Consider the following 26,675-nt stretch of genomic DNA (forward strand, 5'->3'; position numbering starts at 1 on the left):
CTATGAAAAGGATATTTGAGACTGCAGTCCTATATCCATGTAACCTGGAAGTAGCCTGAGAGATCTGTTGGACTTACATTTGTGTAGACATCTATTGAATCGGATTGTAAATTATCTTTGTCATTAAACTCAACAAAATAGATGGACACACACGTTGTGTGCATGTTTCCCCACTTATAACAGCATTTATGCAGTTGCCTTTGGTGCAGATCACTCTGTATTATGAATAACATTATTTGGCAAAAGCTCTCAGAAATGTGAGAGGTTATGTGAGGCAATCATAGATGTGTTCTAAACACACAGGGCCATTTCATGGGATCTTTGCTGACACCAGCAACCTTAATGCCCTCACCATTTGATAGCAAGGACTGGCTGGATTATTGTACAGATAAAGATATTTCCTAAAACAGATAAAACCTTTATTAGGCAATGGGTTGGTTCTTGTGTTTAAACTCCATGCTATGTTTTCAAGGTGAAAAGGGTCTGAAACAAAGTTGAAGCATCTGAGACAGTTTTAGATGGGAAATTTTAGAGGGAAAGAACTGGATAAAGTCCAAGGTTGTTGTTGTTTTTCCTTTAGTAAAGCCTTGATGGAAACTGCAACAACAACAACAACAAAAATGCTTGTTGATTCAAGGCAGTTTGTTTTATTTAAGGATTAACATTTACAAGGAACTTTTAAATTTTCACAATTTCGAGATAGGTTTGCAAAGCACATTGTAGTTTTTGATCCCATTTGCCTTCACAACAGTTGTGTGGGGTAAGTTGTCAGCAATCCCATTTTACAGATGGGAAATTGAGGCAGAGAGGCAATGACTTAACCTCAGGTTGTACAACAACTAGATCTCCAAGATTCAAATGCAACTTACTTCCTGTTCCTTTGTACCTATGTAGAACAATTTGCTCTTAAAGGTTTTGACTCAAATGTAAGCAAACGTTTCCATTCTGACAGCTAAAAACAACAACCCTCCAAAAGCACACAACCCTTTTATTTTGGCAAAATACAAATGGTTATGATCAGAGTGAGCACTCAGTGCCCAGTGAAATGGTCACTTGATTGCTCTCCATGCACCCAGATTAGGTCACCAATGTACCCTTTGAGCCAACCACTGTCTAACTGCAGGGTGATGCAATTTGCCAGGATTCACTCACCAAGAGCAGCAGCCCACATCCTGCCACACTTTGAAAGGGTCACATGAATCAGCCCACAACCCACCACAAATCAATTGTTTTTACAGAACTGCAAATTCACAAATACCAACTAGAATGACAGCTATCCATGGAGCAGACCAGTATTTAGAACACCAACAAAAACCCTAAAGCACAGAACACTTCAAATGTGATACTTGTGAAAAAATAAGAAGAAATTCAGTTCACCAGAAAAACTGCTCAGAATGAATTAAATTGAAAAATGACCAGCTTTTCAGTAGGCTTATTTGTTGCTTCACATGCACCTCTAAAGGTAACTTAAAAGGAGATTTGGACAACTTTGGGGCAGATCCACACCACGCATTTATAGCACTTCCAACCCATATTTAAAGTGCATGACTTTCCCCAGAAAACCATTGGGACTGTAGTCCCTCCCCCCCCCACAGTGCTAAAATTCCTAGCACCCTTCACAAACTACAGTTCCCAGGATTCTTGGGAGGGGGAGTCCTGTGCATTGAATGTGCTTTAAATGTATGGTGTGGCTCTGCCCTTGGTTTATTCTTCAGAGTGTATTATTATTATTATTATTATTATTATTATTATTATCAGCAGCAGCAATCCTACCCCTCAAGTAAGTTCTCTGGTCCACCAGGGTACGAGTCCCCCTTGCCCCCCCAACAACAGCCCCAGGAGTCATCCAGACAAACCCAAAACTAGCCCTGTTTAGATATTCCTTCCACATGAGTGACTGTGCAAAGTGGGGAAGAGGAACATGTCCAACCTTTCTGTAAACACACACACACACACACACACACACACACACTCAGAGAGAAGGTCTGCACAGATCTATAGTTACCAAAGTTTATTTGTCAGCCCCTGTGGCTAATCTCACAGTATATAATAAAAATCCACAGCGTCCCAATTAATAATCATTTACATAAATAATAAGATGTGATATGTATCTTTTTGTAATCCTTACAGCAACCTGTAAGGTAGATGAGAATCATTATATACGTTCAAGGGATGTCTCCCTACTTGTGACTCCCAGCATACTGTGTCTGATATTGGAGGCAGAACACATTTATTATGGCTAATAGCCATTGATAGCCTTATGCTCCATGGATCTGCCAATTCCCTTTTTGAAAAACCATCCATGTTGGTAGCCATCGATACATATAGTGGGAAAGAATGCCATAGTTTAACTAGGTGCTCCATGAAGAAGCACTTCCATTTCTGTCCTGAGTCTTCTGACATTCCACTAGTATTACGGTGCAGCGAGGGGAAAGCAACTCTCTATCCACCTTCCCCACACCATGCATAAATCTTACACACTTCTATCATTGCCACCCATCACTAGTCTTCTTTTCCTAAACTGAAAATCCCCAGAGGTTGCAACTTTTCCTCAAAGGGGAGTTGCTCCAAGCCATCGATCATTTTGGTTGAACTTTCCTGAATCTTTCCCAGCTCTATATAGGATGCCTTCTGAGGTGCAGTGACCAGTACACAGTGTTCCAGTAGTTGCACCACAGATTTGTATAATGGATCTGAAGCTGAGAGAGAACATGAGGAAGGCAGAGGGAAGAGTGAAACCAGTGGCCTTCCTGATTCACAGACTTGTCTCTTAGCCATTATTGCACCGGCTCCAACTCTGTGGAGTGAGTTCGGTGAGTCTCTGGGAAATAAGAAAATATCTTTTATGTTCTGTGAAGCAACAGCACTTTGCAATAGTGGTGAATCCTTTAAAATGAAGGCAATCTGGCAACTCTGAAGCAGACAAGACGTGCTTACTTCATTGTGTGACTCAAGAGCAGTATCCACAGTTGCTTTGAAGTGGTTCAGACCAAAGGAGGCAGAATTTAAGAACGAGAGAGTGGAGAACATATTACAGAAGCTCAGGAGAGGCAAATACGCAGTACACAGTCTGCCCTCATTTGTTCTCTTAAATGCTAAGCATGATGTCGCTGGGGGAGGCTGAGCATACAAAATCCTCTTGCCTTGGCTTTGCTCTTTTCAAGCTCTCGCTCGCTCGCTCACAAAGGCCATTAACCAGCGGGAACAGCAAATGGCGCTGCAAAGGATCTGAAAAGGAAACTGTATGCACAACAAGCTGTGTGTGCACAGGTATATTACTGGTAACAAAACTGATTCTCGAGCCTGAAAATGATTATCCAGAGGCATCACAGAGGGCAGTACACTATTTGTAGGGCTGCCCTATCCAAGTCCAGTTTAAAGAAAAAGAACCATGAGAGAGAGCTGCAGGGAACTTGGCGCTGCCCTGCAGGGAACTTAAGGGGCACTTGAACAGGCAGACACAGCAGCTGAGCACAGTCTTCTCCATTATGGTGAAATGTCTGTGTTTCTATTTAGTCATTCTTCCTATATTTACATAAATTAGTGTAAGCAAATTTTGTGCAAATATGTGTCATCTTTCGATCCTTGTTTTTGACTGTGCCTTTCTTTCTCTCTCCACTCCCATTCCTTCTTTTTGAGGTTTGTAAATAGCCACCCTAGGCAATGCCTAAATGATCATAGTTACATTGCAATATTTCCATTTAATCCAAGAACCAGCAATGGAGCCATTGGTCACAGCTCCTGCTTTGCATGCAAAAAGCTACAGATTCAATCCCTGGCTCCTACAGCTACGACTGGGAAAGACTCCTGTCTCAAACCCTAGAGAGCTGCTGCCTGTCAACGGGGTCAATACGGAGCAGCTGGATCAATGGTCTAACTCCATATAACGTGGTTCCCTTAATTCAGTGGTTCTCAAACTTTTTTCTCTGGGCCACACTTTCAGAATAACAATTTGCCCATCCCACACTATTATTTTTATTTTTTTATGGATGAGCAATACATTGAGTGGGGACAGACAGACTCCTAGCAGTGCTAGATTTATAACATAGAATACAATTACTTTATAATATGATCATGGGGCACCCAGAAAGTATAAAACAATGCAGCTCCATAAGAACACAAATCATGCCCAAAATATAATTATAAACGAGCCTCTTGTGTATGTACCTTAAGTATGCATGCAAACTGAATGAGAGGTGTAAGCATGCAGTATCACTTAAATGGGCTTTTATAGTATAGGATACAGCATATCTTCCCATAATCAAGAAAGGGGTGGAAGAGATGTCAGATTTATGGGGGAAGGATTTACCAGGTCTTAATTAAAACATAGCCATTGATTTATATCCCTTTCATCCAGTTTCTCGAAACCAGAGGACATCAGAAGTGTGGTAGCAGTAGCAACTAGGCCACCATCTTCAATCTTTTTTATTATTATTAAAGATTTTCTTGATTTACAAAAGTGAAAAAAAAATGCTCTTGCTCTCATTTTGCAAATGAAAAACAAACATTTTGATACTATACTATGAGTGCTACACTGAACTGTTTCAATGTTACTTTGATTGTCCTTGAATCTTTCCACCACACTCACCACACCCTTTGAGATCCACTGCCTCAATACCTCTATTCATCGGGCTAAGGCTACTGTGGCTCAGGCTGTACTCAGCTCCCTTCCAATTTCTGCTCATGCGACCTGTGCAAGTCTTGTAGTTGGCCTTAAAGTAACAGTACCCTATACTAAAGTTACTTTGAAACAAGCATGAAGTTTGTAGTCTTATTGCTCCATGGTTTCATGGCTAAGCACCATATAGAGAGCAGGAGCGAAAATAAAAATAAAAATTATTTATTGGAATGTAAGCCTGCAGGTAGGGAGTGTCATATTTTGATTTCATGTAAGCGACTTTGGGAGCCTTTTTGGCTAAAGAGTAGGGTACAAATGCTCACGATAGATAGATAGATAGATAGATAGATAGATAGATAGATAGATAGATATAGATCGATCCATGTAGATGCCCATCTCCTTGTCCCAATGCTGGCCAGTGCCTTGTATGCACCTGACTTTTGCTGCAGGCCTGTGCCAATTTGAAACACATGGCATTGGATGCAGCTGTGAGCCTTTTCTTAGGTGGACTTCATGTGGACAGGGCTGGTCTTCTCCTTGTCTTCATGAGTAGTGCCATGATGCAGGCCTGGCATGCACCACACAGTTTGCAGGGCAGGAGTCACACACTGCTCTCAATAGAAAGCAGTTCTGATTCAAGCCAATATTGCACAAAGTGGCCATGTGGTGGACCCTTACATTGTCAGTATCAAAAACATGAGATTCTGCATAGTTCTGAGTGTACTAAAACATAAAAAGAGGCTGAAAAAATGAATATTTGGATTGTATGGGCAAGACCTACATGTGAATTGCTTTACAACTTCTTTGTGTTTGCTATCCTGGGCAAGTAACAAATTCAGGTGGTCTATTGACTCCTTGGTAGGCTAGGTTTGGCTACCACCACACACTGCACTCTGTAAGAGGCATGCTTTATGTGTGGGTGTCTGGCACTTGAGACTCACTCCCATAGTCCTCCATGTGAAGAATTAACATGCTGAAGCTACGCGTGAACTGCTCAAAGCAAACCAGAACTAAAACTTACATGCAGCCGGTGGATGCAATACAAATAAAATGCTGATGATACCCAAACCCTCCATCTGATCAAAGCCACCCAATTTGTGATGCCAATTACAAAAGAAAACCCATCAAACTAGATATTATGTGACTATGGTTTGTGGGAGGGACTACTATGTTGTTCTCCTCCTCCTCCTCCTCCTCCCCCTCCCCCCTCCCTCTCTCCCACACTCTCTCTCATGTTCCATTTGTGCTCCCGCTGGTTCAAAGCACTTAGACAGACAGGGTTATATAACCTTATTTATACTTTGCACAATTGTGCATTTTTGCAAATTGGCTCAGTGGGACCATAAAACATTGTTGCTGATGGCGAGGAACAGAGGAAATGCAAGGGGCACTCATTTGAAAGCAGGTATCATTGCCACGCATGAATGTACAGAACTCCTCAGAGGTTTGCAAGAGGGAGAGAGGACCCAGGAAAATGATAGCAGCTGCCCTCTGTTGCCTCGAAGATTACCTAATTTTTTTATGTAGGAATTCTTATACCACCACCACCCAAATTCATATAAAATATCCGTGTAACTTATATATAGAAGCATTTTCATAGACAACACTGCAGAAAAGCCCTGAGTATCAGAAAAGCGAAGCGAATTTCCATGCAGTGATGACACTGCTGCTGCTGACTCCTGACCCTGCCGGCACAGTGGATGCGACTGTGTAACTCAAATTCTCAAATTTGACTGTCTAACTCAAATTCTGTTGCTGGACCACAATAGGGCCCCAGGATAGAGCAGAGCCGAGTTCAGTTTTTGTTCAACACTGCTGCGCTCCACCCTCACTTGGTGGTTTTCTCTAAGACATGTGGTTTTGCTTCCAGTGTGGATGCCCAACAGCTAAAGCCAGAAACGCCCAAGATTCCCAGCTCCTACTTCAGTCATGCCAGCTGACTAAATTCAGGAACAGACATGGACTTCGGGGGCTAGGAGGTTCTTTGCTTGGCTATCAGGCACATGTTTTTAAAAAGGAAGTCATTTGACACAAGGTTACAGCTTTCTCGTCTGCAAGAAGTAGTAGAAGAAGAACACCAGACACACCCAGCTTTTCCCAAAAGCACTGAGGACAGCCCGAGCAAGCCAATGTGGCTGAATTCAAGGCCATATAGTCATTTCTGGCACACAGATTTTCTTTCTGGGAAGGAAGGGTCAAAGCAACATTAATGCTGAGGCAAATGGAAATCAGGCTATGACAGAACACTCTTCCTGAGCATGGGCAGTGGGTGTTTCTTCATGAGATTAACTTCTGCTCTGAAGATTCAGGGGCAAACTTACATAATCAAAATGGCGCGCGCACACACACACACACATACACACACACACACACAGAGGCGCACACAGTGTTTTAGAGCTGAGGTGGCTAATCTATGGCCCTCCAGATATCACTGAACTCCAACTCATATCAGCTCCAGCAATGGTCAGGAATGATGGGAGTTCTAGCCCAACAACACACAGATCTTCCTCACCCCTGCTTCAGACTGTTCAAAGCACGGGACAGAAGTACCTCAGTAATGCTTACCACAACTCTGTCGGTGCTGGCTCTAGGGTTTGTTTGTTTGTTTGTTTGTTTTGGTGGGGGAAGGGCCATCAGAAGATTCCCACTTCCTCAACACCATCAATCCTTTAATGTGGAAGAGGGTATTTCAGCCTTGCATGACAACGTCCTCCTGCTAAGGAAGCCCGTTCAACACATCTATTAAAGGTGCAGGAGCACACACACACCCGTCCTCTTTTGTACCTGACAACCAAGGGAGAAAGTCAGGCAAATGAGCAGGCAGTGGCCACACATGCGGGTGAGCAGGGTGACAGGTGACTCAGAGCCAGGGAGTTTGGTCAGCGTTGGGCTTTGGCAAGTGACCCGTGATGTCCGAGCCCTGAATTTGGTTAGACTGGCCAATATTATTCTCCCTATACTGCAGAAGAAGGGAGCCACATGGTGCCCATTCATGACAGAGATGAGATTTCAGCGAGAAACATCCTGGTCTATGGTCCAATCCCTTATCTATACTATACCACACAGTGGCATGACTTTGCCTCCTCCTCCTCTGCTGCAGAAACATTTCTGAACCTCAACAAATCTGTGTCATGGTGCTTTAAAAAAAAATAACAATCTCTAAATTTCTGTTAACTGCAAAACCACCACAATGAATAACTACAAAGAGGAATTATGGCTCTCAACCACCTGCTAACAGTTGAAAATGGATAATGATGTGACCAAGAGGCTTCAGTAACAAGATATGGCCCAAAGTGGTGGACCTAAATTTTGGGGGCCCTGTAGTTTGAACTGGGGTCTGGGACGAGGTCTGGGAAACCACTGTTGTCTTCTTCAGTTGGATTGTTCCACAACAGATCACTACACCTTTACATCACCTTTACTGACCCTCAAACTTTGGGATTGTTGAAATATATACAAAGGGGAAAAAACCATGCAATTCTGAAATTGGGTCTACTAGATAAAAATAATAATAATTAATCAATATGGACTAAAGTCACTTCTGGGGCCCCTCTGGAATTAGGGGCCCTGAAGCTTAAGCTTCATTAGTTTCATAGTAGATCCACCCTGGCAATCGTTTTACATATTTAGGATGCTACATTTCACTGGGTCATGCCATTGTTCCCTCTAGCTCAGTATGGCCTACAGTGACTGACAGGGGCTCTCCAGGGATTTTGACAGGGATTCTTTCCCAGCCCTACCTGGAAATGTCAGGGTTTGAACCTGGGGTCTTCTGGATGCAACGCAAATGCTCTACCACTGACCATGACCCTTCCTGCTATGCTAAGTGTCTTGAGGAACTGCACACAGTTTGGGACTGAGGCAGAAACACTTCTTTTATTAAATCAGCAGTACAAAGACGTCCTAAACTTCAAACCCCATTTTCCAGCATGGTGTGCTCTTGCCCAAAAGTAAATTGCCTGTAAAATGAGGCAGTGCAGGGAGAAATATCAGCGGCAACCGTACTAAATTAACCTTCATTTTCCAGGGTTATGCTACCTACACAAGGAATATGCATGCACACGGGACACCCTATCCTAGCAACGAGAAACCCCCTTGCCCAGCAACTAACTCTCTCCAGGCAGCAATACAAACATTTCCAGAGGATAAAGAGCGGGTAGGAGCTCCTGCTTTTTCACACAAGTTTTGGCATGGAAGGCAGCGCTAAACCACAACACACAGGCAAACAAACTGAGTGGCCAACATCCAGAATATAAAGGCATCCTCCAGCCAAGAGCTGGGATAGCCCCCGCCCCAGTCCCCACTACCACCACCAACCGCCCAAATTCACACTTAACAGGCTCTGCATTCATTCTCTTCCCTTGAAAATTCACCCCCCAAAAATGGAAGAGAAATGGGGGAGTGGGGATGGAGTAGGGGTAAGAATCAAATGAAATCCAGATCCAGAAAACCGTTTTGACCCTTGCTACTTCTCTAGCAACAACATCTATGTGCAGACCATAAAAATGGTGAGGGGAAGGCAGAGTTAAAGAAATGCAACTTATAGAATGCTGGAATGAAATAAGAGAGGTTGGCTGATCTGCTTCCAATGAAGCTGAAGAACCCACAAGGGGCAATGGGTGAAAGAGGGGGTGAAAGACAGAAATAAACACACACACACACACATACACACACTATCAAATGACTCCAGCACTCACCTGTAATCCGGTCCCTCTCCATCCTGACCAGATGTATTCAGCATCCGCCTGCCCCAAATTGTACTTTTTAACCACTCTCCCTGTTGCTTTCCCCCAGCTTTCCTTCTCCACCTCCTCCTCCTCTTCTTCTTCTAAAAATGTTTTTAGTCTAATTTCTTCAATCGGCTGCAATCACGAATGCACCCAGATTACCACATTTCCATGTGCTGATCATATGTTTGTGCTCCAAACTGAAGTAGCTTTGTCTCGTTGAAATAAAGAGAGAGAGAGGAATAAAGAAGGTGCCAAAGGCATGACCCAGGAAAAAAGAGAGAAATTCAACGTGATTTCTCTCTTCCCCCCCCCCACTCGAAAAAAATATATTCTGCCACGTGCAGGGCTAAACTGAGAAACTCAGTTCACCCGCAAGACAGTCTTAAAGGCACAGTGCGTACATTTCCAGGACAAGGCTGCCGCTCTCTTGACTTGTCATTTAATATTAGCTGGGAGATGCTCTGCAACTTGGCTCCTTGGAACAAAGCAAGCAAACTCTCCGCCAGCTGCTAAAAAGTCTCTCCTGATTTCTCCATGCTTAATTCTGCTGCCGTTTCTCCTCCTCCCTTACTTTTTTGGCTTAAAAAGCACTTCATAGCTCCAGAAGCCAGCTGATTCCTCCATCCAGCCTGGTCTGAGGTTTTGTGATTTGGGGGGGGGGCAAATTATACACAAACTATTCCGCTGATGAAGGCTGACTTCACTCCTCAGTAGAATGAGAGAGAGAGAGAGAGAGAGAGAGAGAGAGAGAGAGAGAGAGAATCACAGGCTGTTAGCTACTAGGAAGGATTACGGCACATGTTTGCTGTCTCCAGTGAAGAGGCTTCCTACTCAGTGTCTTGGCAAGGAGCTGCCGTGTTGCCTTGGCACGAGGAACTGCCTGCTGGACCTTCCCTTGTCACATTTGCCAACAGAGAGATGGGGCTCCTACAGCTGGCCTGTAACTGAGAGGCTGCGAAATCTCTCTTGCCAGTGATGGGGTGGGGTGGTGGTGGTGGAAGAGCCTAGAAGGAAAAGGCTGGCTCTCCAGGAGCCCCTGTCAAAAACTCAAGGTGATGAAGTCTGTGCTGGCAGAGCAACCAACCAGGGTGGAAATTAAATGGAACAGTCACAGTGAGCTCACCAACAAGGTGGGGTATCACAGCTGGTTTTAATAAATTGTTGCTATGACTTGGGAGGGTGCTGGCATGGGCAACCCCCCCCCCCTGCAATGCCTACCGGAGAATGGACTTGGACTTATTTGCAGCTGTCAGGGTGGGTCTGCAATGGGCTATTTACAGCAACAGGATGTGCTCGTTTAGTATCTCTTCCCATCAAGGCAGCCCACCCATGGGCTTATGCTCAGCCATCATTCATCCCTGGTCTACCCAACAAGAGAGGACCATAGCACAGTTTTTGCAGCCTCTCCTGGCCACAAAACTCAAGGTGTGGTTTGGATTGCTGGTGGGTGGGTGGAAATGCCTTTTGGGTGCCTGGCTGGACTGCATAAAGCTGGCAGAACTTGTGACTTACCAAGCCAAATGCAGATCACCCGGAGCTTGAGAAAATTCCTGGTTCTACTGCCAGGAGATTGTTCGAGTTGCTGGCAGGCTGCCATACATGGCTAAGTAGGCTGCATTTGGCTTGCTAGGTCCCAAGTTGTGCAGGCCTGGGCTAGACTGTCCCTTTCAGCTCCACGGTTTGGTCAACCAACATCTCTCCATCTATGAATGAATAGGCTGATCGCAATATGTCAATGGTCATGCATGTGGAGTTTCAGGAAGTGGCCATCAGCAAGCAACCAGATTCCTGACAGTCCTATTCATAGGGCTGCCTCCACACAAATTCTGCACAGATAGCCAATGCTAACAAATGGGCCTGCACTGGAATCACTCTAGAAAGCACTCCTGTGGAAACAAATGTTGCCAGGCCCACAAGCTGCTGAGCCTGAAAATGTTCTTCAGATCTCCCATTCCAGTTTCCAGAAAAGAGAGGCAGGAGCCTCCAAAGCCATTACTTGAAACAAATTAGTCCAAAGGTGGGGAAACTGTGACAATCCAGTGGTTGCTGGTCTATGGCTCTCATCACTCCTGTCCATTGACCATGCTGGCTGGGTCAGATAAGAGTAGGAGTTCAAAAACATCCAGAGGGCTGCAGGTGCCCCATCCCTGTGTCCATGCCATTCATCCAATAAAATATACCACTTTGACTATTACAGTGCTTAATATCATTGCGGAGCTTCATGCTCCAGCACCGGGGGGCAGAGAGCAGACCGGGGGGGGGGCTGGCACACATCCTGGGGGCGTGGCAGGCATCCTGGGGGCGTGGCACTCCACCTGCGGGGCATGGCGCCCAGTGCGGGTGGGGCGACAGCTGCGATGGCACCCCACCAGGATCGCGCTGCCAGGGGTGGTGCACTCCCCCCGCACTCCTCTTCCTCCGCCACTGCTTAATATACCAGTGCAGTAAACCTGACACAAAACCTGAGTGGATTCCCTAAGACGGTTGAATAGCACCTTGTACACCTCTTTCTGGAAACACTGGCAGCCATGCTGGCATCAAACATATTGCTTTGCTTTCCATCAGTGAGGCTGAGAGGGCGGTCATGTCATCTGGACAGCACAAGGACTCCATACACAGCCCAGGGAAGGTCACTTTGGTGCTGCTAATGCAGCTGTTTGACTTCACTCCTGGAGGCACATTCCATTGTCTCTTGGGACAGACAGATGCGAACAGGAGAAATACCTGTTTTACATAGGCAGTGGGGTGTGGGACTAAGAGGAAATTTTATGCACCCATAGACTGCATGCAGAACATGTGTGATGCAGAATGTATGTGTGTTCAGTTCATGTACTGCCTGCCTGCCACACATGCTTCCAGGATAGGTGTGTAAGCCAGAGACTCATTTTGCACTTTTCACCCACATGTAGCTCAACCATAAACTGGGAGCCTTATGAACTCATCCTTTGTCTTATTGTCGACATAAAGTTTGCAAGAACAACTGCAAGGTTTGGGGCAAAGGTGTTGGCTGAACTGAGATGTATTTATTTCTATTTATTTAGGAACATAAGGTGAACCTGCTAGATCAGACCAATGGCCCGCCCCATCTAGTTCAGCATCCTGTCCTCACAGGAGTCAACCAGATTCCTGTGAGAAGCCCGCAAGCTGGACATGAGTGCAACGGCACTCTGCAATTCCCAACAACTGCTGTTTGGAGGCATGCCGCCTCTGACAGTGGGGGCAGAACATAGCCACCATCTAATCCTCTTTTAAAATCATCCATTTTAAAGCCATCACTGCCTCCTGCATTCCACATTCATTCCTCCATGGAACCCAAAGTAGCAGGTGCAGGTGATTCCCAGGTGGTATCCTGTCTAGGCACCGACCAAACCCAGACTTGCGTAGCCTCATGTGCCTTAAGACCACACCCTAGGACTAGAGATTCCCCATTCACTGATCTTCTTAGGTCAAGCGGACTTTTGCAACGCTTGGGACGTACCTCGCAACAAAGGATGCTTGAGAAGCAGTCCTTGGGGTTACATTAAAAATGTCCTTCCAAGTGTTTGTCTATCTGCACAGCTGTCACGGCTTCCTCCAGAGCCCTCCCATGTTTGAGAATATCCTTCCCAGGGCCTGGACTCCAAATTTAGATGTGTTGTTCCAGCCTGCTTGACCCATGCTGACTAAGTGGAATAATTTTGCATCATGGAGAATGAGTATGGCTTGACTACATCCCCCAAATGACATCTCTCTCTCTCTCTCTCTCTCTCTCTCTCTCTCTCTCTCTTATAAGCACATGACATTGCTGGTCTGCATTTATCTGGTGATTCATTTCCATCCCCAGATTATTAGGACAGATGAATCATCTTCCCATGAAGCTGGAGAAGCGGCTGAGAATTCTGCCTTTTGGGCTGCAGCCTCCATAGGCAGGCAGGCAGGCAGGCAGGCAGGCAGGCAGGCAGGCACTGAACTTATATGTGCTTTCCCCACACGTCTGCTAAATATGGCATTCGGGTTACTGGGGGTGGGTGAACAGGACAGGAAGTGGCATGTGGGATCAGACAGATGCATTCCAACCAATGTGGTCCCTTCAGAGAGAAAAAGTAGGAGCAGCAGGCACTCAGTCACTCCTTCTAAACCTTGAGTAATTATAGGATCCCTTCAAATACTCTGACACAGGAAGGCTTGTTTAATGTCTTTCATATCTGCCAGTGCAACTCTGGATGCTCCTTTCTGCCTGCAATCTCTTATACAGTCATCTTGCAGGATTAGACAGTTAAGCAAGAAGCTATGCCTTTCCATACATGGTAAGAAACTCTGCATTTTTCATTGAACTGTATAATACAGAAGACATGGCTACGTGGCCTGCTCAGGCGCCCGCCCTGTGGAACGCCCTCCCGTCAGAAGTCAAGGGAATAAACAACTACCTGACATTCAGAAAACACCTAAAGGCAGCCCTGTTTAGGGAAGTTTTTAATTTGTGACTCTGTATTGTATTTTGATATTTGTTGGAGGCCGCCCAGAGTGGCTGGGGAGACCCGGCCAGATGGGCGGGGTATAAATAATAAATTATTATTATTATTATTATTATTATTATTATTATTATTATTATTATATAGCAGTAGTGTGATATAGTGGTGTGCTATGCAGCTGATTACAGGAAGAACAGAAACTCCTTGTTATCACTCCCCAGGCCATTTCTGAGCATGATTCAAAGAGCTGTTTTGACCTACAAAGCCAATACAGCTTGGGTCCAGGCTATTGGAAGGACCACATCTCCCTATATGAGCCTGCCCAGGCTTCGGGACCTTCCGGGAACACCTTTCTCTTGGTTCTGCCACCTTCACAGGGATGTTTGGTGAGGCCATGAAAGAGGGTCTTCTTGGTGGCTGCTCCTGGATTGTGGAACTCCCTTCCACAGGAGGCTAGGCTGGTGCCTTCTCTGTTTTCCTTTTATTGGCAAGCAAATACTTCCGTTCTGACAAACTTTTGAGGCAGGGTCTTCTGAGGCTGCATGTTGTGATTTTAGATGCATCCAGAACTGCCTTTAATAGAGTTAATATTTAATATGTATAGTGTGTGTTTAGTTGTATCTGTCTAAGGGCTTATTCACACTTGCCTTTCCTCTGCACCTTCCAAGCACTTTAATGTTCTGTGTCAGAACACACACTCTCTCTTTGCCCTGGAGCTCTCCCCGCAAAAATCCACTCTTTAAAGCTGAATTGGAGCAAACAGCAATCCACAGAAAACCCGAACTGTGATTTAAAGAGTGGCTTTTCACAGAGAAAGCTCTTGGACAAAAAGAGAGTGTGCTTGGACTTGGAGTTTTAAAGCACAGAGCTGGAAAGAGCAGGACAAAAGCTAAGTGTAGATAAGCCTTGCGTGTTGCACTGGGAGAATGGCAGGATATTAAAAATAAATAAGTAGCAGTGTGCCAGGAATATACCCTATTCCAAGTACCTCCAAGCAAAGGCAAAGTTGTGGGGAAGTCCTTATAAAGCTATTATTTCTTTTATGTATGCTTTCTTTCAGTTTGAGAATGGGAGATGCTTGAAGGTATAAAATATGTTTGTGTGTGTGTGAGTGAGTGATTTGCTGTATTCTGTCTACATGTTTTGGATGCAGCTAACATCTTGCAAAACTCACAGGAGAGTTAAGATTTTAAAAAAAATTAAAAAGTATCTTTCTACACAGATAAATATGTGCATATAAGTTTCATTAACTTTCAGCCTAGCCAGCCATCATCTTTAGCTGCTGACATGGAAAGCTTTTTCTTGGATGGGGTGTGGGGACAGGAAGAAAAGCAAAATTCAATTAAAGGCTTGAAACTTCGGTTTGGACAGACCTTGTCTTTCATGCTCAGAAGTCCTTTCCAAAGCAACAAGGGGAGTGCTCACAACAGAGAGACAAATAAAGCATCCATTATGCAGGCAGCCAAGCTCAGACAGCTTTGGATATTCTGAGAAGCTTCAGAAATGCAGGAAGTGTAAGGGAATCCCAGGCTGGATGCTGGGATTATCCACAGTGTACAGACAATGAACATAGCATTTCCAAGGAATGCAGTGCTCTCATTGGTCCAAGCACCATGCACCACACATGACATACACAGTACCGTATCTGCCCTTACAAAACTTCCTTAGAGCACACCAGACAATTGGCTCAACTAGCCCAGCATTGCCTACTACATGGGTAGTCCCCTTCTGATGTTGCTGGACTACAGTTCCCATAATCTCTGACCACTGACCACAGTGGCTATGGATGATGGGAATCTGGAGCCCAACAACATATTGAGGATGCCATGTTGGCTACCTTTGGCCTATTTTGAAAGGCAGAGGTCTTACAGAGCCATGTTGCAGAGGTGTTTTTAGGGTAGTGTGACCGATGCAACCGCACTGGGTGCCACACTGCAGGGGGTGCCACAACTATGCTGTAGAACGGAGCATGAGAGATTGGGGGGGTGGGGCGACCACCAAATTTTAGCGTCGCACAGAGTGCTGCTGCAATTTGAGAGCCCAAAGTCTGCCACTACATGCTGCCTGCAGTATTTTAATAGGGACACCAGTGACCAGACAAAACTAGTAGGATAAATGGCAAACATTTTCTGGTATATTTACTTACTTTCTTAAGATTTTTGTGGCAAACCATCAGTCAGGAGCACAGAGATCACCCATGTGGAATGCATTAACCATTGATCACCAATATAATAAAGTGCTAAGATCCAGTAGCAGATGCCCCATTATTAGGCTATTTAAATTTTAAAAGTTTTCCCAGGTGATTAGTCTAACTGCCTCCCCCAAAATAATGAGCTGAATTTGAAGGGAGGGGGAATAAAAGACTTGTTGTCTAGCACCCAGGAATACAGAGTGACTGAAGGTTATTTTGCTAGCTCCAGGCCTTTCTGTTACGCAAGGTCCTTCATGCACACTGAGACATGCTGCTTGAAGGAGCAGAAAAGAAGGAATTTGCTTTGAGATGGGAAAAAATATCTAATAGCACACTGTGTTTTCCAGTGTCTAGATTAGCCTTTCCACTGGGCCTCTTGGGCTTGCCGATCAGAAGGTCGGTGGTTCAAATCCCCGCAACGGGGTGAGCTCCTGTTGCTTGGTCCCAGCTCCTGCCAACCTAGCAGTTGAAAAGCACACCAAAAAGTGCAAGTAGATAAATAGGTACCGCTCTGGCAGGTACATGGTGTTTCCATGCGCTGCTCTGGTTTCGGTGTTCCGTTGTGCCAGAAACAGCTTAATCATGCTGGCCACATGACCTGGAAAAACTGTCTGCAGACAAACACCAGCTCCCTCGGCCTGTAAAGCGAGATGAGCACTGCAACCCCAGAGTCGTCTGCGACTGGATTTAACTGTCAGGGGTCCTTTACCTTTTACTTTTTAAAGGTGCTGTTGACCTCCAATTGCCACCAGCCCCAGCCAACATGGCCAATGGTTAGGGATGCTGGGAGCCAGGGCCACACACCCATGAGGCAAAGTAAGGTGACCGCCTCAGGCGGCAGGATCCACAGGGGCAGCAGATCCCAAAGTAGAACTTTATGCCTTGCTTGTTTCTGATGTAGATCTTCACATACCGCTTCTTCGCTATTGTGGAGGGGGGCACCATTTTGTCATTTTTCCTCAGGTGCCAAAATGGCTTGGGAGCTATAGTTACACCATATCTGGAGGGACATAGGCTCTACCACTCTGTGCTTTAAATGATATATTAACCTATCCCTGCATTAAAGGATATACACCTTGAGGGTACCTCAAGATTTGTCTCAAGGTTGTGGGAGACATAGTGGCTGTTTCTCATATACACACTGCAACCTGTCTGTCTCCGTCTCACACACAAGCTGCTCACTTCAGATGGAAAATATTTTTTAAACAAACATAAAACTTTGCTATGATAACCTAAATATACAAAAGCAGAAACACTTGATTCAGAAAAGGGAAGACCTCATGAAGAATTATTTTTGAACATTGCTCTGTACCCAAACACTCCTCTCTGGACCCAGTTCCAGCAGTCCTGAGACAGGAAGGAAAAGTCTCGACTTGTACTCCATGAATAGCTCTGGTCCGAGGACAGATTTAGATGTGGGTACATTATTATGTGGCTAAGTTACAATTAGGGTTTCTGGAAAGCACTGCAGAGTAGCTGAAAGATCTTGCCTTTACAACCCCAACTTGGGCATGGCCAGAGAGCTCCTGCTCTCTCTACTTCTACCTCCTTCCCTTCTGGACACAGTTATTTATATATCTATGAAGGCAAGTTATAGGGCCATGGGGAGGAACAGAAGGGGAATTCAGCTTGGACATCAATATGGCTCATGCTTTTTTTGCAAAAAAAGAAAAACAACCTAACCACCAAAACTGAGTCTCAGAAGTAAAATATTTTTTGGTACATGAGAAGGAAAGAATGGGTGGAGGTTAGGATGTTCAAAATGCCATAATAAGAGGACCAAATAATATTTTTGTAATTGATTGGCTTGTAACTTTTTCAGGGTTGGTCAGGGTACAAAACACAGTTCCTCACAGCCAGCACTCTTTGCAAGGACTCAGCTGGTCATCAGAACCCTGCTAGTGACCTTCCAGAGGACCGTTCTCTAATTTCCACTCGCCCATGGTATAAGGTAGAAATTCCAAGACATTCCTGACCTGGCCTTTTCTCCTACAAGACGCATACATGCAGAGGGAGAGACATGCAGTACAGTGAAACACACCTATTCCCTAAAAGGACCACCAGACGAACCTTCACAAACAGGACACTAGCCATTTTCTCTTGGCGGTTTGAACCAAGAGTCATTCTCTTCATACTGGACCCTACACACGCACCCACAGTCCCACACACAGAGAGGAGCATTGCAGTGCTAGCAGAATATGTAAAGGGGGGAAGCTGAGCTGCTTCTCCCTCACCCCATCCCCCACATACTTCAGTTCTCACAACAGCAAAGCATCATCACCACGGTACCTTTCAACACCTTTGCTGCAAATAGTTCACCTCTGCTTGCCTGGTTGCTGAAGCTCCTTATGGAGTAAAACTCTGTCTAGTCTTGTGCAGTTAGTTTGCTGCCTTCCCAGCACAGTCTACTGTTACTCCCAAGGCTATTACATTCCATGTGGATACATATTGGTTAGCATTAACAGATAATGAGTGTGTTTTATCTCTCTGTTGGTGTATTGTGTTTGAGCAACGGGTAATCTGGAATGACACCAAAAAAAAAAAAGTAATCAGACATAACTAAATTCCATTGTGCTTTGTTTTGTGAACAACTATCCATCCTTTCATCGTTACAAAACTGAGGCCAGGAATCTGTTTTTGATATCAGAACTGGAGCTTGCACCCTTATCCTTTCACACACAAATCTACTCCTGTTTTCTACCACCACCAAACTTTCTTAATTTCAGGCTGTAAACCTAACCTCAATCACATGTGAGGAAGCCCCACTAAATTCAACAGTTTTGAGTAGACATGTTTAGGATCACATAATAATTTTGAAGGGAGAAACACTTTTTGCTCCCACTATAACCGATGGGAGTCAGTCTCAGACACCTTTGCTGATCTACTGCACATCTACCTAGTAGACCCAGACCTACCCTTTGTCCACCCTGGTCTAGTTGAAAGACAGCCATGAGACAACCCTCTTTAATATATCACAGATGGAAAATCTGTGGTATAGTAGAGAATAGTGTAACCTGGATCTGTTGAATCGCAGCTGCTGGGCACAATGCTGCTGGCATGCATTTACTCTGATTGCATTTGCAAAATGAGGTCAGGCTTCTTGCACTGTGCCCTGCACAGGCATACATAATGATAAGGAATGCCTGCTGCCTGCTTCAAGGATTGTTCTCCACATAGCTCCAAAAAACCCTAACCAAACAAACAAAAATGCCAGTTGAAGCATCACGAGACAAAGCAAAGACAAATGATTGATCTATCAAGCTTGGGAACTGGCTAAAAAGAAGGGAGAGTTGCAGCAGGACCTCAAGATTCAATAGCACCACCGTACAACAAGAGACTATAACTCCATAGTAATGTCTGGGACTGTAGCTCAATGGTACCTCTCTACCTATGATTCCGGAGAACCAAAGGGTCAGGACAATACTGGGAAAGGTGGACAAATAGTGTGACCTGATCTAAAAAGCTTCCTACGGGTTATATCTAATGCTGACAGTACACAAGTGGAACAGCCTTCCACTCATGCAACAGGATTTCACGTCCCTGGGGCCCTCCACATACCCTCAAAATCTGCCCCAGAGGATTGGCAGACTTTCTGGAGCAAAGCTGGAGCAAAGCTGGAGCAAAGCTGCATGGGAGAGGAGAAGTATGGTATCATAAACCGAAGTCCATTTGCACTCTCTGGAATCCACCCTTTGCTGTAAAGGCTGCAATCCTGAACACACTGACTAGGGAGTGAGCCTCACTGAACAAAGTATGACTTCCTTTAAAGTAAAAAATACAGATTGCTCAGGAAGGAAGTGACTGACAATCTAGATGAAAGGAGACCCATTCAGATGCAAAGCTGGAACTAGGGATGGGCAAACCTCTTCAGGTTGGTTCTCTCCGTTTGTCATTTTTCCAATTGCATGTTCCCTTCCCCACAGTTCTGCAGCAATTTGTGATTTAAACAAAAACAAAAGACCGCATAAAATTGTGCCTGCATTTTAGTGCAAACATCTCCTAACATACACATTTTTGTGTGGAATTTTGAACTCCCACCCTTGGTTGGGCCAATCCTTTCCTGATAAACAATGTAGCCACCGGTGCCCAAGTAGGACATACCCATCTTCTAAAGTCCCCTTTAAATTATCTCCAGCTGTATGTGCATATGAGCAAGCTCTCTGACACGAGTGGCAAATGCAGCTGGGGTGACTCGCCTGGCAAGCAGGACAAATGCGGACAGAGGCAGCCACAAGAAAGCCCAGTGATCTCATCTAGGGAGGCAGACAATGCAGGTGGGCCATGTCAGCCGGCATGTAGCTAACCAGCTCCTTGACTGCTGTGGGGGAGAGAGGGAGAAAGCATGAAGGGAAAATGCTGCCTGCCTTGGCAATGCCTGGGCCAATGTTAGATCCAAAGCATCCCATGTGTGAGGTAGGTTTCAGCAGAAGAGATTATTTGTAGGGTGCCTGCAGATTTACACCAGGCTGTGAGACGCCTTCTGTGTCCAGCCCTCCAATTCTCCAGCTGGGCTAGAACTCAAAGGAGTATACACCAATAGATTTGGAGGGCATTGCGAAGCAGAAAATTAAGGTGGCATGGGCACACACACACACACACACACACACAAAAGAAGTGTAATGCTTTAAGAACATTGGCCTCTCTTGAATATTTTAATTTTCAGCAGGTTCCAAATGGCGAGTAGATTTCCTATGCTAACAACTGTCAAGTGTTAATTATCACTGCGTGATATCTCTCAAATGCTGACAGACAGTAAATACTAGATAGATGTTATGTGTCAAACGCTATTAGGTGGTGTCACTACATCCCCTGGCAAGAGGCTATTGTAGCCCCATCATCTCTCTCATAAAGAAGGCATGGCCAAACTTGGCCCTCCAGCTGTTTTGGGACTACAATTCCCATCATCCCTGACCACTGGTCCCATTAGCTAGGGATGATGGGAGTTGTAGTCCCAAAACAGCTGGAGGGCCAAGTTTGGCCATGCCTATCATAAAGGGAAATTGGCAATGTACATTTATTGGCTCAATAGTTACAACACTGGAAAGTGCACCTCAGCCCCCCCCCCCCCAGATATTTAAGGTAAGAGACTAACAATTGCAATCTTTCCTTACAACATGCACATATACACTTTATGTAATAATATGCAAATGCAACAACAAAATAATTACATTCTTTGATTGACAGGTAGGCTGCCCCACCCACCTGTCCAAGTTGGTTACCAGGATCATATGTTCCTACAAAGCCATATACTCACTAGGTTTTGGGAAAAGGTGCTACACAATATAAATATGATTATGTGGAAAAACTTGAAATTTTCAGAGCTGTAACAGGAAACTGTGGCTTAAACTAACAAGAATGGAAGCCCCAAAGCCAGCATGCAGGGGAAAGGGGGAAACGTTGAGTGGGCAGAGCAAACATCAATTCTTGGCCTGATAAACTGGAAGGAATTAAACTAAATTTCTGATCCAGCCAATTGGAAGGACAGACAAGTTATTCTTTGTACAACATGCCTTCAAACTGATCACTATAATTTGTGGAGATCCATGTGTAAGAAGTAGGGTTACTGAAAAATTAAGGAGTCTTTGGTTGATAATAATCTGCCTTTGAAATTATATATTTAAATGTAACCAGTTTGTATTTTAACAAAACATCAATACAGGTACATTTTTTGAGGTAGCGAAATACATATGTGATATCTAAGAATTCAATAAAGAAAAGATATCTCTCATAGTTCATAAGCAAGGCAGGCTTTAATATTTTGCTTTTTTCAGCCATGAAAAATAAATAGGGAGGATTCAACATCATGTTAAAGCAATCATTCCATCAGGGCAAGCATTTCAGTTTGCCTGATGGAGAGATCCTCCCTGCCCCATGCACTGTTACTGGGAGCTCTCCCGGCCCACCCTGAATCAATTTCTGAAGCCATGGAGGGAGGAAAGGGTGGGGGAGCCCCATTGAGCAAGCAGAAACCCTTGCACAGCACTTCTGCTGATGGGACTCGTTAGTTGAATCCCACTTTTGTCACTAACATCAACATCAGGGGTCACCAACATGGTGCCCCATCAGTTGATGTTATGCTACAGCTCCCATCAGCTCCACCAGCACGGTCAATGGTGAGGGATGAAGGGAGCTTCTGGAGGGAATCAATAAATGCTGAATTTATCTAGTACAGGCAGAAACAAACTAGTTAATCATCAGGTCAACATCTAGCTGAAGATCATCTTGAATGGTATGCTATTCTACCAATGAACCATGCCTCTTTGGAATTCCCACTGAATGTGTGAGGAGCAAGAGGAAGCTCAGTCTATTTCTAGACGATAAAAGGGACTGCAAACTTCAACCGTTCAAGATTTATCCACTACCCATAAAACAACATTATGTCAGGAATGGCTGTTACATTACAATCTGCTTCTCATGCAAAGACTATGAGGAACCCCACGTGCGGCAACATTCTGTCAAAGAAGTCAGTGTTGCTTTTCAAAAAATAAGAGAACCACCTGCAGCTTGAATCCATCCAAATGATGTAGTCAGTGGGTATCCATGGGGCATATTATTCAATGATGCAATGCCCTGTCTGTGCCAGGCTGCCTCTATTCCATAGACATGGCATTACTCACAATGCATCAAGCAAAAATAATACTAAAAAGTACACAAATAAGAACTGCAATTGAAAGGAGATTGAAAACAACAAACAACAACAACCAATCAGCCAATGGATCGGTGTGTTTGATGAATAGGGTTCTGCCTTGTGTCTTCCAGTTCAGGATGCTGTGCACATTTTCTGTTATGAAGATTGATATTTAAGCCCATGTTTGTGCAATCCATTTTTCCTGCTCCTTTAAGACAGCTGGCCGTATTATTTTTCTATAGAGGCGGCTTGATTGGGGGTGGGAGGTTCACGGTGGGGAAAATTTGTCAAGATGTTCCTTGGCAAGAGAGAGGGTGAAGAGCGAAGGGAGCCTTAACTCTTAAGAGGTTTTCAAAATGTGCTGCTGTTTTCTTTTGCTCTGGGAGGGCATCTTTCGGTTTTTGCTTTGATTTTTTTGGTTTGCATTTTTTTTCCAGGTTCATCATTTGTTATCTATCCACATACTTACACACATACTTCATTATACACCTTTAGGCTCCAGGCAAAAACGTTCCTTTTTAACCTTTGGTTGATTTGATCGACATCCTACGCCCTTTTAAAATGTGGTTAATTTGGGGGGGGGCGTGTTAGTGGGTTGTTGTTTTTATTTTGATGATACGTATTGTGGTTTTACATTTTGATTTTGTTCTGTGAACCACCCTGAGACCTCCAGGTATAGGGCAGTATATAAATATAAATAAAGAATCAAACAAATAAATAATACTTATCATATGCATTGTTTTTGTAAACCACTCAGCAGTATATAAAAATGCAAAATAAAATGATAAAATAAAACTGCTTTCATACAATTACATTTTAACTGTGTTCATATTTCATTTTTCCTTCAAAGAACTGAAGGCAGCATGCCACTGAAGAGATCAATGTCATCTCTAGTCAGACAGCAGACGTTGGGGAGAAGCAGCACAGCCACAAGGTGCTGAGAGAGGCAGAGGGGTGTGTGTGTGTGTGTGTATTATGCCGTCTGTCTTGTGTTCTTTACTCTACTTCGATGTCCTCAAGTGCACTGCCCCATTGCCAGTGTTGAAGGAAGCTTTGGCGTGTGTGTATCTTGTCTTCCCTCCTCAGGCAGCAAAAGGTATTGGGCTGGCCCTAGTCTGTATACTTAGAGTGCTAAAGCCTTCTAAGGCCACAGCCACACCATATCTTTAAATCCTCCAAAGAATCCTGGGAACTATAGTTCGCTCCTCACAGAGTTACAATGATCAGCAGCCTTAAAAAAGCTAGAGTTTCCAGGATTTGGGCTGGGGTGGGGGAGGGAATGTGCTTTAAATGTACAGTGTGTGCATAGGCTAAGCCAGCCAGCCACTGGTGGAAAAGCAATTCCACAGAAGCATAATCTTTCAAAGCCTGAGAAGCTCCAAATGGTGATGATAGACGATGTGCTAATGAGCCCAGGAAACACCTGTTTGATAGAGAAAAATTCCACCCACCTGCTTTCTATCAGAGCGAGAATTACTGAGTTGCAATTATGAGTGTAACTCTACATCAAAATCACTTATCAAATATAAACACCCACGTGCAATAAACATAATTGTAAGCTGGAGTTATCTAGGACCCATTAAGTGTTTCTGCTGCAGTTCAGGTCCCCAACACATCCCTCACCATTACAGCTTATGGGGACAATGAAGGTTGCAATTTCCTGCTTATTCTTTCCATATCCATTAAACAACTGGACAACCGCACTGTTCCCGTTACAAGCTGTTCCTTGGAATAGATATTATAAGAGCTTTGCTGCATTTTTCTTTAGCTCCTGGTTTACTCTTCTCAATGGGGATGGCAGGCTGGGTCTGTTTTGAAATGCAGGCTGCCACTCAGGCATGATCTGTGTAGCTTTTACATCAGAGAGTAGAAGGTCAGAGAGAAACAGAGATATTAATGCAGCTTACTTGGACTTGTCGGGTCACCAAATCTTCGGAGTCTCCCACTGGAGGTCCTTGAGATTCCTACGGTAAAGGAAAAATAGGCATTAGGGGCTAAGCAGGTGATGGCAAGCACAAGGCTTGCCAGGGGATCTAGATTTAGCAAACAGGTATGAACTACTGAACTTCAGATACTTTGCATAAAAACATCTCAGCCCGGCTGGATCAGGCCAAAGGCCCATCTGGCCGAGCACCCTGCCCTCACAGTCACCATCCCCATGTTAGGAATGTACCAACTATAACCCAAGACATCAAAGATCTTGTTTGCCTTTTCGCAAGAAACATCCTAGGTGGAATCAAGAGCTAAAAATGCCAATGGTGAGGCTAGGTTCTCAAGTTTCTGCCTGATGTACTGCAGAAACAAAGACCAGATTGTCGGAACCGGTAGCTCTGTCAGACAGTGCTATATGTATGCCTTTTGTGTAGTAAGAAGCAGCTTGGAAGGGACCTGGGATCATCACCTTTGGTTGTACTCCTATTTCTAAGAAACAGCATCTTTAGGAAACCATAGCCAAAAGCCAGTCAGTCATATAAGGGGCAGGGGAGGAATTACTACCATACCCACAGGACTCTGGGAAGATTTTCTTCCCCTGCCCCTGGCAGGGCTCCTGGTGCTTTAATAACTATGTGATAAGAGATTTGCAGGAACTTAATTCCCACCCTCCCCCAACAAAAATAGCATATGACTATTAAGAAAAGCTCTGCCTGCTAAATCTTTGCTTGTCATTCATATATGACTTTTCACAGCCATTAGACACCCTGGAGTACTGTTGGGAATGGGGGAAGTTGATTACCTAACATTACAAGCCTCTTGAAACACGTGTCATTCATACCCACAAGCCAAGCATCCCTTGGATTGCTATTGCTGTGATTTCTTAATTATTCAATTCTGAAAATAGCTATTGGATATTCAGTCTGTCCCTCAGTTCTGAAATAAGTGGCTAAGTCTTAGATCAGGGGTCAGCAAACTTTTTCAGCAGGGTGCCGGTCTACTGTCCCTCAGACCTTGGGGGGGGGGGCTGGACTATATTTTTTCGGGGGGGGGGGGTGAACGAATTCCTATGCCCCACAAATAACCCAGAGATGCATTTTAAATAAAAGGACACATTCTACTCATGTAAAAACATGCTGATTCCTGGACCGTCCATGGGGCCGGACTTAGAAGGAGATTGGGCCAGATCCGGCCCCCGGGCCTTAGTTTGCCTACACCTTCATCACATCTCAAAAAGAGTTGTATGTCATCAGGATAGAGACAGAACAAGCAGCAAACACAAGGAAACTAGACAAAGGTGATGACGATTGCTGCTGACAGGTCTGCTGGGAAAAAGTGACTCATGCCCTGTGTGTCTGCATGACTCTATATGTGCCACGTGGCTTCCTTCATTAAGTAAGTATTATTGTCATTATAAGGATTATTACATTGAAATATGACATGTGACTAAACAATTTTCCTGTTCTAAAGGAGACTAAAGTCAATCTGAAACTACTAACACTGGTGTAGTTGGGGTTCTGTTATAATTGAAAAACAGTACTTTCTCCACTGACTTGGCTGTAGATCTTTAAGGGGCCTCCAGCCCTGAAAATGTAGCTCCATTAACTGTCGTGGACTGGCTGGACACAGAGGAGTGGTGGGAGGAACTAGCGGGGGAACCACCAAGGGAAGATGGCTCAGAGCCTGGGGATTGGTAGTGGTGGGACAATGATGAGTGGTCACATAGAGAAGAGGAAGAAGACTGGGAAGGGTAGGTGTCGGAAGCTGAGTAGGTAACAGGGCTTAGTGAGCTGGGAGAGTCTGTGGCAGAGAGAAGTTCAGAATCAGAGGCAGAAGCTGAAGCAGGAGGATGGGAGGAGGCCAAGAGGCAGAGATGAGTCAGGCTGGTGAAGAGTCATGGGTGTCTTCCTCTCCTGCTGCAACAAGTTCCCCTTCCTCATTGTCTTGAAGAACCAGAAGAGGCATGAAAAGGGTGGAGCAGAAGTTGGTGATGTGCAGACGCAGTCTCTGATTGCTTGGTGTGGGGGAGGGAACCCTGGAGAGAAGGGGACTTAGGCAGTTGTGGAGAGGTAGGGACCTTCAGACTCAACAACTGCTTCATGGGGGTAAGAGCTGCCGGAGATGA

The 26,675-nt window shown here is 44.6% G+C and overlaps 1 protein-coding gene across 2 annotated transcripts in view; it reads right to left on the reverse strand.

Moving 5' to 3' along the window:
- Nucleotides 1-26,675, reverse strand: part of SEPTIN9 (septin 9) — a 211,572-nt gene that overhangs the window by 147,499 nt on the left and 37,398 nt on the right. Inside the window, exon 2 of one of the 2 annotated variants that reach the window (XM_033139451.1) lies at nucleotides 24,526-24,582. In XM_033139451.1, the coding sequence (XP_032995342.1) occupies nucleotides 24,526-24,582 (57 nt within the window). Of the gene's footprint in view, nucleotides 1-9,315; nucleotides 9,412-24,525; nucleotides 24,583-26,675 lie in introns of those variants that run through there. The other variant, XM_033139453.1, reaches the window with a different exon arrangement.

This window comes from Lacerta agilis, chromosome 2 (genome assembly GCF_009819535.1).
Source record: "Lacerta agilis isolate rLacAgi1 chromosome 2, rLacAgi1.pri, whole genome shotgun sequence".
Taxonomy (NCBI): Eukaryota; Metazoa; Chordata; class Lepidosauria; order Squamata; family Lacertidae; genus Lacerta; species Lacerta agilis.